The sequence below is a fragment of the Moschus berezovskii genome, chromosome 14 (assembly GCF_049115385.1).
Source record: "Moschus berezovskii isolate FMDL1 chromosome 14, NW_MosBer_1.0, whole genome shotgun sequence".
Taxonomy (NCBI): domain Eukaryota; kingdom Metazoa; phylum Chordata; class Mammalia; order Artiodactyla; family Moschidae; genus Moschus; species Moschus berezovskii.
The window spans coordinates 86,711,134-86,728,670 of NC_142473.1; the positions used below are offsets into that span (position 1 = coordinate 86,711,134).

The window sequence follows — 17,537 nt, forward strand, 5'->3', positions numbered from 1 at the left end:
CTTTGGGATTGGAATGAAGACAGACCTCTTCCAGTCCTGTGGCCACTGCTGAGTTTTCCAAATCTGCTGGCATATTGAGTGCAGCACTTTCACAGCATCATCTTTCAAGACTTGAAATAGCTCAACTGGAATTCCATCACCACCACTAGCTTTGTTCGTAGTGATGCTTTCTAAGGCCCACTTGACTTCACATTCCAAGATGTCTGGCTCTAGGTCAGTGATCACATTATCGTGACTATCTTGGTCGTGAAGATCTTTTTTGTACAGTTCTTCTGTGTATTCCTGCCACCTCTTCTTAATATCTTCTGCTTCTGTTAGGTCCATACCATTTCTGTCCTTTATCGAGCCCATCTTTGCATGAAAAGTTCCCTTGGAATCTCTATTTTTCTTGAAGAGGTCTCTTGTTTTTCCTATTCTGTTGTTTTCCTCTATTTCTTTGCATTGATCACTGAGGAAGGCTTTCTTATCTCTCCTTGCTATTCTTTGGAACTCTGCATTCAGATGCTTATATCTTTCCTTTTCTCCTTTGCTTTTCACTTCTCTTCTTTTTACAGCTATTTGTAAGGCCTCCTCAGACAGCCATTTCGCTCTTTTGCATTTCTTTTCCATGGGGATGGTCTTGGTCCCTGTCTCCTGTACAATGTCACGAACCTCCGTCCAGAGTTCATCAGGCACTCTATCAATCAGATCTAGTCCCTTAAATCTATTTCTCACTTCCACTGCATAATCATAAGGGATTTGATTGAGGTCATACCTGAATGGTCTAGTGGTTTTCCCTACTTTCTTCAATTTAAGTCTGAACTTCGCAATAAGGAGTTCATGAGCTGAGCCACAGTCAGCTCCTGGTCTTGTTTTCGCTATCTGTATACAGCTTCTCCATCTTTGGTTGCAAAGAATATAATCAATCTGATTTCGGTGTTGACCATCTGGTGATGTCCATGTGTAGAGTCTTCTCTTGTGTTGTTGGAAGTGGGTGTTTGCTATGACCAGTGCATTCTCTATCCATGTAAAAGGTGTGGGGAAACTATGCATACAATGAATTATTAGGGCACAGGAACAGATGCTTTGAATATTTTATAATAGTATGTAAGTAGAACCTGGAGTATAAATGTCAAAACATTAGTTAGTAAGAGATTTGGTGATAATTATGAATCCTGCTGCTTCCTGAATAAGTGAAAGTGAAAGTCACTCAGTCATGTCTGACTTTTTGTGACCCCCATGGACTAAACAGTCCATGGAATTCTCTAGGCCAGAATACTGGAGTGGATAGCCATTCCTTCTCCAGGAGATCTTCCCAACCTAGGAATCGAACAGGGGTCTCCTGCATTGCAGGTGGATTCTTTACCAACTGAGCTATAAGGGAAGCCCTGAATAAAGAGAAGTTAAAAAAATAAGATACATGATACTTTGATTGTGTAGGCATTAATTTCAGCTGGTCTCCCATTGGAGGTTTAAAACAAAAGCATGTGTGTGAAGTGATCATTTTTAAAATGCACAGGGAACCAAATGATCCCTAGCAAGATCAAACTGCAGTGTAACCTTTTCCCAATAACCTCATCCTTATTATTACAGGCAACTTTAAATATGCTGACAATGGAGTGTATAAATGCACACATATTTTTTATTATATTGAAACTGGATTTCAATCTTGAATCCTGAAATTTCTTCATACAATGAAATTGTAGAATATCACATAACTTCTCAAATCTCTAATTCTTGCAGTGGTAAAATAAACATAATAACACTATCCACTGTACCCACATATATACATACACACACATACATATACACATACATAGAGGTGTGTGCATGCTAAATTGCTTCAGTTGTGTCCAACTCTTCGTGACCCTATAGACTGTAGCCCGCCAGGCTCCTCTCTCCATGGGATTCTCCAGGCAAGAATACTGGAATGGGTTGCCATTTCCTTCTCCAGGGGATCTTCCCAACCTAGGGATCAAACCCACGTCTTTCAGTCGCTCAGTCGTGTCCGACTCTCCACGACCCCACGAATCACAGCACGCCAGGCCTCCCTGTCCATCACCAACTCCCGGAGTACACTCAAACTCATGTCCACAGAGTCGGTGATGCCATCCAGCCATCTCATTCTCTGTCGTCCCCTTCTCCTCCCGCCGCCAACCTTTCCCAGCATCAGAGTCTTTTCCAGTGAGTCAGCTCGTCGCATGAGCATGGGTAGGTGGGTTCTTTACCACTAGTGGCCACATGCATGGGGAACATATGTACACCCGGGGCAGATTCATGCCAATGTATGGCAAAACCAATAAAATAATGTAAAGTAATTAGCCTCCAGTTAGAATAAATAAATTAAAAAATAATAAAAATAAATAAATAAGAAAATAAATAAACTCTTAGCATTAAATCAAGATAATTTTGAAGCACAAATTATTAATGACATAAGGCACCAGGTAATCAGGCACTTCCGTTTCATTACAATTTATTATTTTGGGGGTCACTTTTCCCTTTATTTCTCATCACCACAGGACATCTCATGATCCCCAAAGAGCACGGATGGGAAACAAGACGGAAGTGACTGTGTTCATCCTCCTCGGGCCGTCCCGTGCCCCCGGGCTGCAGAGCCTCCTGTCAATCAGGCTCACTCTCATTTACCTCGTCACTCTGGCCGGAGACCTGGGAATGGTCACGCTGATCCTCCTGGACTCTCGTCTGCACACTCCTGTGTACTTTTTCCTCAGTGACCTGTCTCTGGTGGGCTTCGGCTACTCCTCGGCTGTCACTCCGAAAGCCATGGCTGGGTTACCTATAGGAGACAAGTCCATCTCCTACAATGCATGTGCTGCTCAGCTGTTCTTCTTTGTCGCCTTTGCCACTGTGGAAAATTATCTTTTGGCCCCAATGGCCTATGATCGCTACGCAGCTGTGTGCAGACCTCTGCATTATACCACAACCATGACAACAAGTGTGTGTGCGCATCTGGCCATAGGGTCCTGCATCTGTGGGTTTCTAAATGCCTGCTTCCATGTTGGAGACATATTCAGTCTTACTTTCTGTAAGTCCAACACAGTCCATCATTTCTTCTGTGATGTTCCAGCTGTCCTGGCTCTCTCTTGCTCTGAAAAACACATTAGCGAGGTGGTTCTTGTTTTTATGTCGAACTTTAGCATCTCTTTTGCCCTTCTGGTTATACTGATTTCCTACCTGTTCATATTTGTAAACATCTTGAAGATGTCAGCTCAGGGTCACCAAAAGGCTTTGTCCACCTGCGCTTCCCACTTCACCTCTGTCTCCGTCTTCTACGGGACGGTCATCTTCATGTACTTACAGCCCAGCTCCAGCCACTCCATGGACACAGACAAAGTGGCCTCTGTGTTCTATGCCATGGTTATCCCCATGCTGAACCCTGTGGTCTACAGCCTGAGGAACAGGGAGGTCAAGAGTGCATTCAAGAAGGTGGTTGAGAAGACGAGTATTTCTGTAGGGCTGGGATTGTGGCATTGTCGTAAGCACAGCAACCTTATTTAACTCCTCTCAGACTTTCCCCGTGAAACTTGCTGCTTCTCAAGTCCACACTGCATTTACATTTTTGAGGTGACATCTTTATCTCTTTAAAAATCTGTCATCCAGCAAAAAATAAAACAGATTGAAAATCTAAAACCTGAATGAGAATGACTAATGGGAAGCTTTAGAAATTTTAGGACCTGCTTGTCAAAGCTTATTGATGCTATTTGATTTATTCACCTGTTTCACTTACATTTTGTTGACTACCTGTCAATGCAGACATACATGTTAAAAAACAGGAGTACAGTCAAGCCCATAAACAAAGGTGCAGGTGTGTGTCTCATGTGGGCGCATACACACTGGAAAGGGAAATTTGTTAAAGGTAAATGAAGCGTGGCTGGCATAAGAAAGAACAAAATAATGCCATTTGCAGCAACACAGAGATTGTCATAGTGAGTGAAGTAAGTCAGACAAAGAAAGACAAACATATGTCATTTGTACGTGAAACCAGAAAAAAAAAGGCAAATGGACTCATTTACAGAAAAGAAACAGGTTCTCAGGCTAGAAAAACAGACTCATGGTTACTAGGAGGGAATGGGGAAGGGAGGGATAAATTGGTCAATTGGAACTGACATATACACACTGCTGCTGCTGCTGCTAAGTCACTTGAGTCGTGTCCGACTCTGTGTGACCCCATAGACGGCAGCCCACCAGGCTCCCCCGGCCCTGGGATTCTCCAGGCAAGAACACTGGAGTGGGTTGCCATTTCCTTCTCCAATGCATGAAAGTGAAAAGGGAAAGTGAAGTCGCTCAGTTGTGTCTGAGCCTTAGCGACCCCACGGACTGCAGCCTACCAGGTTCCTCCATCTATGGGCTTTTCTAGGCAAGAGTACTGGAGTGGCTTGCCATTGCCTTCTCCGATATACACACTACTATACGTAAAATAGACAGCTAATAAGAACCTACTGTATAGCACAACTCTACTTAACATTCTGTACTGACCTATATGGGAAAAGAATCAACAAAAAGTGGACATATGTAGATGCATGACTGACTCACTTTTCTGTATAACAGAAACTAACAAAATATTGTAAACCAACCATACTTCAGTAAAACTTCCTTTAAATGAAAAAATGGACTGTGGCTAGTTTTTAATAAAAATAATTTTAGCAGTTACTTGACATTAAATATAAAATTATATCTATTTGTAGTTATTTTTTTTGTTGAATAATGTTCTGTGATTCTGAATAGGAGAAAAATCATTATTTTAAATGAAATTATGTACTCTTTTGGCACATTTTATTAAGAGATACATAAATATCTTGAATTAATATTTCTTCTTGACTGAATCACAACACATTCACACAACAATTTTCAATAAGAAAAAATAATCAGTCCAAATCCATAGCTTACCCTAATGGTGTTCTAAATGCTACTGGTTTGGACAAATGTATAATGAGCTGAATGCATCATTATAGTGCTATGAAGAGTATTTTCATTTTCCTGAAACTCCTCTTTTTAAATTTTAATTTTACATTGGAATGTGAAGCTAGTGATAAAGATTCTGCCTACCAATGCAGGAGGTTCAGGAGACATGGGCTCTATCCAAGGAAGATCCCCTGGGGGAGGAAATGGCAACCCACTCCGGTATTCTTGCCTGGACAATTCCATGGACAGAGAAGCCTGGAGGGCTACAGTCCTTGGATGAGCAGAGTCGAACACGACTGAGCAAGTGAACACACACGTAGTTGATTTACAATATTGTGTTGGTTTCTGGTGCACAGCAAAGCAGTTCAGTTTACGCACATTCTTTTTCAGATTGTTTTCCTATAGAATTTATTACAGAACACTGAGTAGAATCGCAGGGCTATACAGTAGGTCCTGGTTGATTATCTGCTTCGCATATATTAGTGCATTCATACTAAGTCGTTTCAGTCATGTCTGACTCTTTGTGACCCCGTGGACTGTAGCCCACCTGGTTCCCCTGTCCTGGGATTCTCCAGGCAAGAATACTGGAGTGGGTTGCCATGACCTCCTCCAGGGGATCTTCCCCACCCAGGGATCGAACCTGTGTCTCTTACGTCTCCTGCGTTGGCAGGCAGGTTCCTTACTTCTAGCACCACCTGGGAAGCCCCATACATAGTAGTGTGTGTATGTTAATCCCAAACTCCTAATTTATTACCCCACTCCATCTTTACATTTTGATAACCGTAAGCTTGTTTTCAAAGTTTGTGAGTCTGTTTTGTAAATAAGTTCATTGGTATATGCCGGGAGCCAGCAAGGGAAATCCTACCCGTGGCAAAGGTCAACTGGGGAAGAGGCCTGACGGGCAAAAGCTAATCAGGACTCGAGGAACCCCCTGGACTTACCCGAGCATCTACCCCAAAGAAAACCGGAGTCTGACTGCCTTACTATCTTACGTCTCTTACCAAGTCCTCTAATACTTACGGGGGCTTCCCCCCAACCACCTTTCTCTGAAAACATTACTTCAGAGCTGTAGTTAAAAAGTTCTCCTCAGCTTAATAGGAGTGTTCCAATCCAAGCCCCTCTGATAGCTTTCTAACTTGCCTGACAAGTTTGTCCGGGCTCTTACAACTACGAATGTGACTGTTTACAGCCTCCCAGCCATGCAAGGACAGAAAGCCTAATATTCTAAATACAGGAATCTGTTGAAGAAGTTAAAATCATTAGAATAGTACTAAAAAAGACTTCATTGTTGAATCAATGCTTGCTCTAAAGTTTCCATATTTTCTATTGTATCCTTGGAAATACATTAATCACATATAGAGAAAATAAGTAGTAGCCTTTGATTTAACCACATCAGATCTTAAGTTAATAAATTCTTTTCTTGTAGCTCACTACACCCTTGCCTTATAGGAATGTAACCTTGTCATGTGTCTTTGGAGAATAGCGCCTGACTTTAGGAAAATCACCTTGACAGAATATAAGCCTTTTTCTAGCTAACTAACCTTTGTTAGGAGAGAGGGCCATAAACTGTTAGCAGGCCTCCTGGCCAGAAGATGATGTAAAACACCTAAAACTTTTGTATACCACGAGATATACAAAAATAAGCCCTGATCCTGATAAGGGTCAAGACTGCTGACCCTGCGTGATTTTGGCATGACTCTATACCTCTCTTTCTCTATTTTTTATGAGCGCAACTTAGGGTATAAAAGCAGCACTGGAAAATAAAGTTTTGGGCCTTGCTCACTGAAGCTCGGTCTCCCCGTGTCGTTTTTTCTCCTTTTCTCTATTCTCCTTTCTCTGGTTGAGATCCCTGGAGCGCTGGGCCCTCTGCGTTTACTTGTCTGCCTGGGCTTCTAAGACCCACTCGAGGGGTGCCCTGGTGGGGTGCCTCCAGTGATTCGAGAGGGCGCCTGCGGCCTACGTAAACAGAGCAAGCCCCGTGCTGGGGTTTTATTGGTTTCCAGCGTAAACCAGGGAATCATCAGCCCCGTCTCTCTCTCTCTCTCTCTGACGCCGACACCGTTCACCCCCCGAGGATGCCCTGGGTCCGTATCGAGGCAGGTGCCCGATAGGTATAATCATTTTTTAAGATTCCACTTGTGAGTGGAATAAGATCCCACACCTATCTTTCTCTGTCTGACTAACTTCAGTTAGTGTGACACTCTCTAGGTCCAGCCATGTTGCTGCAGATGACATTCTTTCTTCCTTTTTCAATGACTGAGAGATAGTCCACTGTGTATACCTGCCACATCTTCTTTATCCATTCATCTGTCAATGGGCATTTGGGCCGTCATCGTGTCCTGACTACTGTAAATAGCGTCACACTGAACACTGGAGTGCATGCGTCTTGTTTTCTCTGAAATGTGCCCAGCAGTGGGATTGCAGGATCATGTGCTAGTTCTGTTTTAGCTTTCTGAGGAACCTCCACCTCTTCCTTGTCGAGTACGAATTTGCATTCCCATTGACAGTGTGGGAGGATCCCCTTTTCTCCACATCCTCTCCAGATGTTTTGCTGATGTTTTGTTTCATTCTGACCAGTATGAGAATCTAAAAAACAAATGACACAAAACAAAAACAAACTCAGAGAAATAACTGACGGCTGCTCGTGGGGTGGGAGAAAGGGTGCAAGAGAGGGCAAACCTCCAGTGATGAAAGCCGGGAGCCGCGAGAACGTAATACACAGCACAGCAAATATGGTGAATGATGTTACGACACCTTTGAAAAATGACAGAAGAAATAAATTTAGATTTAAAAACTTAAATGATGGTAGAAATGTAAAATAATTTCAATGCATTGCTGGTAAGAAATAGAAATAGTAGAACACTTCAAAAAATATCTTGGCAATTTTTCATTCAAATAAACACATACTCACCCTATAATTAAGCAACCCATCTCCTAGATATTTATCCAAATGATGTGAAAGCTTGTGTTCAACTATCTTAAGCAACTGTTTATATCAGTTTTATTTGTAATCACCAGACCCTTGGACCAACACAAATGTTCCTCAGCTATCAAGTAAGATAAACAACCTGTGATGTCCATTGTGCAGAATATGATTCTGCAATAAAGATTCCGTTACGACAAGTAATACCAAGAGTGAATCTCAAATGCTAAGTGAAAGATGACCAACTCAGAGTACATATGCCAGGATTACAGTTAAGGATATTCTTGCAAAGGCAAAATTCTCTGATTGTCAGGGGCAGTGGATAGGAAAATGTGTTCATCCAAAGAAATTTATAGCGATTTACTCAGGTGATAATGGTTCCTTGACAGTAAATTTGACAAAAGTCTTAGAACTGTACACTAAAATTTTGGATATTACTGTATGTAAATTGACCAAAATAACAAGGAAAAAGAAGTAGTAAAAAACATGTGTGTACAAAGGAAATAATCAGCATGGTCCCCATAGACACTTTAATTGCGCCTTTCCTGGGAAAGCAGGATGAGAAACTGTAGTTGGGCCCACAAGGGAAATTCCTGGAGAGCGCTGCCTCTCTATAACACCCTCCACGTCCCCCAGCACTAGCCTTTGAGATCCCAGGCTCAATGTGGCCTCATTCTAGAGGGACGGCTCTGCATTCGGCCATCACTTATTCATCTTCATACTTGTCAGTACACGGAAGCTTTATCCCGGAATTTGATATGTGCCTGTACCCATAGTCAGGGAAACTCCCTAGATAAAAGCGAAATTGACTGGCTCTTAAAGGATAATCTCTTCCTGGAATTTGTTACTTACAGAAACAATTCTGTGAATTATATGACAGAAGCAATCTTATGATGTTTATTGTTCAAAGGAGGAGGAGCTAAGGAGACAGAAAGAATGCATAGGAGGTTCGGGAATTAAACCATGTTAATATTCTGTCTTCCATTTTCCTGCCTTAGAGACTTTGGAATCATAAGACCATTATTGGAAGGAGAGCTCCTCTGACAGTATTTCTGCATCACTCCACAGCTGATAATCTGATTTCCACTCACTATGCAGAACTGACGATTCCTTCTCTCCCAGCACACAGGTAAACATCTATACTACATAAACATTTTCAGTTAGAAGTGTGATTCATGCCAGAGGAATGGGGAAGCTATTCTCACTTTAAGTTATTAGAGGACAAAAGTAAATGTTTTCAAGGTTTTCCTGAAATATCGAGGTGAGACTGGGACGCAGACGTCAAGCTTCCATCAGTAGAATTTACTGGTGCCCAGGATACGCCATCCTGCTTTCCGAAAGACAGGACAGGAAAATAACCTAGATAGGTTCTCTGACTGATTGAAGGGTAATTTCATCTTGTTCATCAAATATTGTCCTCTCAATAAAGGTAAGAAACAAATCAATACTAACAAATGAACAAAAACCATTTGGAGGTAAAAAATCCTTATGCTACTGAGTCCAAGCTTGCTTGGCTTGCCGCAGGAAAAGTCAATGAATCTGAGCTGAGGTGTTGGGACTAGGAAGGGACTTTATCTGGAACTGGCTGGTGGAGAAGACAGCAAGCTAGTGTCTCAAATAATCATCTTGCCGGGGGCCTGGTGGCCAGGCTCTTTTATGGATCAGAGATTTGCGGGGCAAAGGGGAGGTGAGGAAACAAAGTAAACAGACCATTTAATTCCTGCAAATATTCCTAGACTGGCAAGCCTCAGGTAGGGGGACGTGTTCATTTCACCTCCTTAAGTCATCTCATGGCTGGTGTGAAGTGGAATCTCTCCTGTCATACAGGCTAACAAGGAAGCCACATCTACCCATGATTCTGGCGTCCAAAAGTGAATGTTGGGGCCAAGACAGCTAGCAGCATGTGAGGGGCACTGGGACTGCACCTGGGGATGCAAAGGACTCAGGAGCGTGGCATCCTTCACGGGCGGTCACGGTCAGGTTATCTCTCTGAGGCAGGCCACTGTGCTTGTCTATAATAACAAAAGCAGCAAAATAAGGGTTAAAGTCACAGAAGCAGATCCAGTGTAAAATCAAAATTAACCCTTCCTGCTTACACTTAAACTGTAACAGTACCTGGGCTTCCCTGGTGGCTCATAAATAAGAAGCTGCCTGCCAAATGAATTCTTCAGTACCATTTCTCTAGATTCCATATATATGTGTTAAAATACGTTATTTATCTTTCTCTTTCTGACTCAATTCACTCTGTATAATAGGTTCTAAGTTCATCCACCTCATTAGAGCTGACTCAAATGTGTTCCTTTTATGGCTGAGTAATATTCCATTGTGTATATATCCACAACTTCTTTATCCATTCTTCTGCCGATGGACATCTAGGTTGCTTCCGTGCTCTAGCTATTGCTAATGTGCTGCAGTGAACACTGGGAGAAACAGATGCAGAGAACAGAGTTATGGACCCGGGGAGAGGGGAGGAGAGGGTGAGAAGTATGGAGAGAGCAACATGGAAACTTCCATCACCACGTGTGAAATAGATGGCCAAGGGGAATGTGCTGTGTGGCTCAGGAAACTCAAACAGGGGCTCTGTGTCAACCTAGAGGGGTGGGGCAGGGCGGGAGATGGGATGCAGGTTCAAGAGCGAGGGGATGTATGTGCACCTGTGGCTGACTCATGCTGAGGTTTGACAGAAAACAACAAAGTTCTGTAAAGCAATAATCCTTCATTAAAAAATAAATTAAAAAAAAAGCTGCCTGCCAAAGCAGGAGATGGGGTTCAACCTTTGGGTCAAGAAGATCCCCGGAGAAGGAAATGGCAGCCCACTTCAGTGTTCTTGCCTGGGGAAGTCCATGGACAGAGGAGCCGGAGGGCACCAAGTGTTGAACACATCTTACCGACTAAACAACAGCAACATAGAAGTGTCTAAGAGGAATTAACAAAATCCAGACTGCAGTTTGACCTTTTCTTCATAATCTCACGCTTATTATCACTAGAATGTGTACACAGGTTAGCAGTGAATGGCTAAAAGCGTAGACTTTTGATTTGACCAAAAGTGGATTTAACTCTTGAATCTTGACTCTCATACTAGCTGTGCAACTTTAGAGCAACACATAAATTCTTAAGCCTTTAATTTCCTAATGGTAAAATAGAAATCATAATGCTACATACCTTACACACACACACACACACACTCACAACACTCATTTATCTATAAAGAACCGGTTGGTAACAGAACATAGTACATGCTAAAAGTGGTCATGTGTGTTTGGGTTGGTAAACATAATATCTTCAAGGTACAGACTTTTAAAATGAAGTTGCAAAAGTTTTAAGAGGAAAATGTTCAATTCAGCTCAGTCGCTCAGTCGTGTCCAACTCTTTGCGACCCCATGGACTGCAGCACGCCACACTTCCCTGTCCATCACAAACTCCCAGAGCTTACTCAGACTCATGTCCATTGAGTCGGTGATGCCATCCAACTGTCTCATCCTCTATCGTCCCCTTCTCCTCCCACCTTCAACCTTGCCCAGAATCAGGGTCTTTTCCAATGAGTCGGTTCTTTGCGTCGGGTGGCCAAAGTATTGGAGTTTCAGCTTCAGCCCTTCCAATGAATATTCAGGATTGATTTCCTTTAGCATGGACTGGATGGATCTCCTTGCTGTCCAAGGGACTCTCAAGAGTCTTCTTCAACACCGCAGTTGAAAAGCATCAATTCTTTGGTGCTCAGCTTTCTCTATAGTCCAAGTCTCACATGACTACTGGAAAAACCATAGCTTTGACTAGACAGACCTTTGTTGACAAAGTAATGTCTCCGCTTTTCAATATGCTGTCTAGGTTGGTCATAGCTTTACTTCCAAGGAGCAAACGTCTTTTAACTTCATGGCTGCAGTCACCATCTGCAGTGATTTTGGAGCCCAAAAATGAAGTCACTCGCTGTTTCCACTGTTTCCCCATCTATTTGCCATGAAGAGATGGGACCAGATGCCATGATCTTGGTTTTCTGAATGTTGAGCTTCAAGCCAATTTTTTCACTCTCCTCATTCACTTTCATCAAGAGGCTCTTGAGTTCTTCGCTTTCTGCCATGAGGATGGTGTCATCTGCAGATCTGAGGTTATTGATATTTCTCCCGGCAATCTTGATTCCAGTTTGTGCTTCATATAGCCCAGCATTTCTCATGATGTACTCTGCATATAAGTTAAATAAGCAGGGTGACAATATACAGCCTTGATGTACTCCTTTCCCAATTTGGAACCAGTCTGTTGCTCCATGTCCAGTTTTAACTGTTGCTTCTTGACCTGCATACAGATTTCTCAGGAGTTAGGTAAGATGGTCTGGTATTCCCATCTCTTTCAGAATTTTCCACAGTTTGTGGTGATCCACACAGTCAAAGGCTTTGGCATAGTCAATAAAGCAGAACTTGATATTTTTCTGGAACTCTCTTGGTTTTTTGATGATCCAACGAATGTTGGCAATTTGATCTCAGGTTCCTCTGTCTTTTCTAAATCCAGCTTGAACGTCTGGAAATTCATGGTTCACGTACTGTTGAAGCCTGGTTTGGAGAATTTTGAGCATTACTTTACTATCTTGTGAGATGAGTGCAATTGTGCAGTTGTTTGAGCATTCTTTGGCATTGCCTTTCTTTGGGGTTGAAAGGAAAACTGACCTTTCCCAGTCCTGTGGCCACTGCTGAGTTTTCCAGATTTGCTGGCATATTGAGTGCAGCACTTTCACAGCAGCATCTTTTAAGATTTGAAGTGGCTCAACCAGAATTTCATTACCTCTACTTGCTTGTTCATAGTGATGCTTCCTAAGGTCCACTTGACTTCACATTCCAGGATGTCTGGCTCTAGGTGAGTGATCACACCGTCATTGTTACCTGGGTCATGAAGATCTTTTTTGTACCGTTCTTCTGTGTATTCTTGTCACTTTTTCTTAATATCTTCTGCTTCTGTTAGGTCCATACCATTTCTGTCCTTTATTGTTCCCATCTTTGCATGGAATGTTCCCTTGGTATTCTAATTTTCTTGAAGACATCTCTAGTCTTTCCCTTTCTATTGTATTTTTTTGCAGTGATAGCTGAGGAAGGCTTTCTTATCTCTCCTTGCTATTCCTTGGAACTCTGCATTCAAATGGGTATCTTTCCTTTTCTCTTTTGCCTTTAGCTTCTCTTCTTTTATCAGCTATTTGTAAGGCCTCCTCAGACTACGATTTTGCCTTTAGACATTACTTTTTCTTGGGGATGGTCTTGATCGCTGCCTCCTATACAATGTCACGAACCTCTGTCCGTATTTCTTCAGGCAGTCTGTCTATCAGATCTAATCCCTTGAATCTATTTGTCACTTCCACGTATAATCATAAGGGATCTGATGTAGGTCATACCTTTGTTAATAGCAGAAGATAGATGCCCTTGCAAAGGCTTCCAATTCAGAGAAAAGTGTTTAAAATACTGTTCCTACACCAGAAGAGATTCTAATGAAATATTTTACAGCATGGCGCTTGCCACCAAAATTGTGTTGGGAGAAGAACCAAACCTGGCTCCCTGCTGAAACTGTTTCTTTGGCTTGTTTTCTGCATTTGTTACTATAATCATGCATAAAGGCCTGCCCCAGAGAACCCTGCCCCTCTGCCTGACTCAAACTGCAGTGCCTTGTTGAGAACCCTGTCCACCTGTGGATGGCCGGAAGGCAGACAGTCACACGTCCCCTGCCTGAGGCCTGCCACTCTAGGGGGCATTTATTAGGCCAAAGCCCTTCTCATTTTGCTTCCTCACCTCTACCCCATCTCCAGTGTGGAAGAGCGTGGCATCCAAGCCCCAGTTAGATGATTATTTTCAGTCATTTGTTTGTGTCTTCTCAGTCAGCTGGCTTTCCGAATAAAGTCACATTCCTTTCCTCAACACCTTGTCTCTCAGATTCATCGGCCGGTCGCGTGGTGAGCAGAGCAAGCTTAGAGTCAGTAACAGCAGCTCTAGAGAATGAAGACAGCCCGCAAACAAGGGACTTTCCATGCTAGATCTCTGCCGTTCTGCTTTCAGACGACAGTAAAAAGAGAAAGAATGAGTTTTTAAAAAGGACTCTTTCAAGTAAGGTATGTATTTCGAGGAAGAAATTAAGCCAAAGAATGGGTTACATGTGATTACTGAAGCAGTCAATCATATAGGCAAAACAGGGATAGCCAGAGAAACACTGGAGAAAACAGAACAATCTCAGTGGCCCTTGTGTGTGAAAAAAGGCAAATTGAAGGTGCAGGCTGTAAGGCTAAAACTTGTGCATTCCTGAAGCCCTCCAGGTCACCACCCAGTTTTCGCAAACTGACATGTCGAGAACCATCCCATCCTCGTAACAGTATAATAACTATTAGTCTTAGACTGTGCTAACCATCCAGAATTTTATTTTTTAATGTATTACTTCATTTAATTTTCACAGCAATGCTATAAAGTAGGGTCATAATGGTCCTAATTTTGCAGATGGAAATACGAGCTTCGGGTGAGTTAGGTTAGAGTTACTGCCGGGTAGTAAAAGGCAGGGCTAGTTCTACCTCATCTCCGACCCTCAGCTCCACACACAGCGCTCCGTCTTCCCCTCAGAACTGCCTGCTGCTTGCACAGCCCCTGCCGCTTCCGTTATCTTGTCACATGCACTCTGCACGCACTTCTCAGTGACTTCTCTGAAACGTCAAACACTGAGTTCAGAACGATCTGATTTAAACACAAGAAAGACCAGTATTTCGGGAGCCACTCCGTGTGGGTTCAGAGATTGCCTTGGTTGCAAAGCATGCCTTGTTAATTAACACTCATTTAAAAACAAACACGATTACTCAACCTCTAATGCATTATAATTTAAATGAGGGCAATATCATATCAAGATATGACATTGTTGAAAGGACGTAATTAATATATATTTAGAGTCGGACAAGGCTTGCTGACTGAATGACACAATGAAAAGTGTCTACAGAAGTTCCTGACAGAGGAACAGCATGCAAGGGCAAGCTTTTACTAGGCTTGGGAAAGAGTGATTTGGCAGAGGTATTTATTCTGGACTAGTTATTTATCAAGTCAGTTTTCTTCTTTGAGAGTTTTTATTTGATATTTATACTTTCGGCTGTGCTGGTCTTCGTTGCTGCAGGGGCTTTTCTCTGCTTGTGGAGGGCAGGGCTGCCCTCTAGCTGGGGTCCACCAGTTTCTTGCTGTTATGGCTTCTTGTGTTGTGAGCGCAGGCCACAGGGTGCACAGGCTTCATAGCTGCAGCACGTGGGCCCAGTGCTGGCTCCTGGGTCACAGAGCTCAGGCTCAGTAGCTGTGGTGCGTGGGCTTAGCGGCCCGCAACATGTGAGATCCACCTGCATCAGGAAGAGAACCCGTGTCTCCCACATTGGCAGGTGGACTCTTTGCCACTGAGCCGCCAAGGAAGCCCCTATCAAGCTAATTTTCTGCATCTCAGCTTACAAACTCATGCACTTTAAAAACTGAGGAGATTATCTGTGACGACCCTTCAGATTCAACAGCATGTAAATCTCTGTGGAATGAATGGACTGAGTCTTGTTGACAAGTGCATCTTTGTCTGGAGTGTATTGAAATACAAGCTATCACTGTAATAAAATAGTACTGTAGTGAAATATTGCATGTACACTTTTCAACTGAAGCTTCTTTGTCTGTCACTGCTTCCATTTTCTCATAGCCACAGAGCGCTTTGGAGTTCTCTTCATGATGAAGAACACGACAGGAGTGACACGTTTCATTCTCCTAGGACTAACCAGTGACCCAGAACTACAAGTTCCCCTCTTTATAATGTTCACCCTCATCTACCTCACCACTCTGATTGGGAACCTGGGGATCATTATGTTGATTCTACTGGACTCGCGTCTCCACACGCCCATGTACTTTTTCCTCAGTAACCTGTCTCTGGTGGACTTTTTATACTCTTCCGCTGTGACTCCCACAGTCCTGGCTGGATTCATTCCAGGAGACAAGGTCATCTCCTACGACGCGTGTGCTGCTCAGATGTTCTTTTTCGCAGCCTTTGCCACTGTGGAAAATTACCTTTTGGCCTCAATGGCCTATGATCGCTATGCAGCCGTGTGCAAACCCCTACATTACTCCACCACCATGACAAGAAGTGTGTGCGCTGGTCTGGCCGCAGGCTCCTATGTCTGTGGCTTCCTGAACGCCTCCATCCAGACTGGAGACACATTTAGTCTCTCTTTCTGTACGTTCAATGTGGTCCATCACTTTTTCTGTGATATTCCAGCCGTCATGGTTCTCTCTTGTTCTGATAGACATATTAGTGAACTCGTTCTAGTTTATGTAGTGGGCTTCAATATCTTTTTTGCTCTCCTGGTTATCTTGATATCCTATATATTCATATTTATCACCATCTTAAAGATGCCCTCATCTGCAGGGTACCAGAAGGCTTTTTCCACCTGTGCCTCCCACTTCACTGCCATATCCATCTTCCATGGAACACTTATCTTCATGTACTTACAGCCCAGCTCCAGTCATTCCATGGACACGGACAAAATGGCCTCTGTGTTCTATGCTATGATCATTCCGTTGCTGAACCCTGTGGTCTACAGCCTGAGGAACAAGGAGGTAAAGAGTGCATTTATGAAGGTTGTTGTAGAGGCGAAATTGTCCCGAGGATTATGATTTCAACAAGGTAAAATGACATCCTGACCAATAAAAGGTCTCTTGTCTTGAAAAAAAAAAAGAAACACTATGTCCAGAAAAATAATACTTGAATAAGACTGGCTAAGGTGTCTTGTGGCTGACTAGTTTAAAACCTTATTAAGGACATTGATTTATTCAGTTTTTGTTCATGCTTTTTTAACTAAAATATTTAATTCATGTATTAGAATATACATATGTGTGTAGTAGATTTCTATTTCTTTGGTTAAATGCTAAACTGTTAATTTAGCATTTAATTTAAATGTTAAATTTGAAAATAAAATGTTATACTATTAAATACAAGTATATGATTTGGGGGAGCACATCTTATCAAGAGATAAATAAAGCATCTTAAATATATTAATATTTCTATCTTGACTGAGTCACTTGATAGAACCAACATGCTTATTTTTACAGTTTTCAAAGGATAATGTAGCCAGAGTGTAAGAAAAGTGGAGAAAATGAAAAGTATTTAAAGCCCAAGATTTCTTTTTGAAATATTTATCTATTTATTTGGCTAGTTGTGGGTCTTGGTTGCAAGACACATCCAAGGTAAGGGGAGGCTGGACAGGGGACTTGTGACAGTGAACTCACACACACACACACACACACACACACACACACACACACACACACACACTTCATGCCATATAACTGACCACAGAAAACTAGAAAGTGCCTGGATTTTGGGATGGTCTTGACCTGGGTTTGCATCCTGACTCAAGCCATTGGCAGCCTGTCAGAGCCTGGGTACACTGTTGGAGCCATTGCCCCCAGTCCCCAGTTCCCACTCACTAACCCTCAGGGGAAAAACACTTGCAGTAGATGAAGGAAACTCACATATTTGATTACCTAAGAATGTGTTTCCCTTGTCCCATATTTTATCAAGAAACTATCAGGAAACACTGTAAGGATGGACCAAGCACTGCATGGAATGAGAAATTTGTTGCTGCAATAACCCTACTTCTCTTCCCTGATTTTCAGGGACTGGGTTTAATTAATCCCAACGGGGATCTGGGTGAAGAAGTGAGGCTTACTGGTACACTTTCCTTCAAGAA

At 42.6% G+C, this 17,537-nt stretch overlaps 1 protein-coding gene and 1 pseudogene across 1 annotated transcript; both read left to right on the forward strand.

Annotated features, from left to right (window-relative positions):
• Positions 1–2,652: 2,652 nt before the first annotated feature.
• LOC129553742 (olfactory receptor 5B2-like) lies at positions 2,653–3,434 on the forward strand (annotated as a pseudogene).
• A 12,085-nt stretch (positions 3,435–15,519) lies between these two features.
• Positions 15,520–16,461, forward strand: LOC129554167 (olfactory receptor 5B3-like). The gene has a single exon (XM_055422784.2). It carries the CDS (start codon positions 15,520–15,522, stop codon positions 16,459–16,461), a length of 942 nt encoding a protein of 313 aa, XP_055278759.2.
• Positions 16,462–17,537: the final 1,076 nt, after the last annotated feature.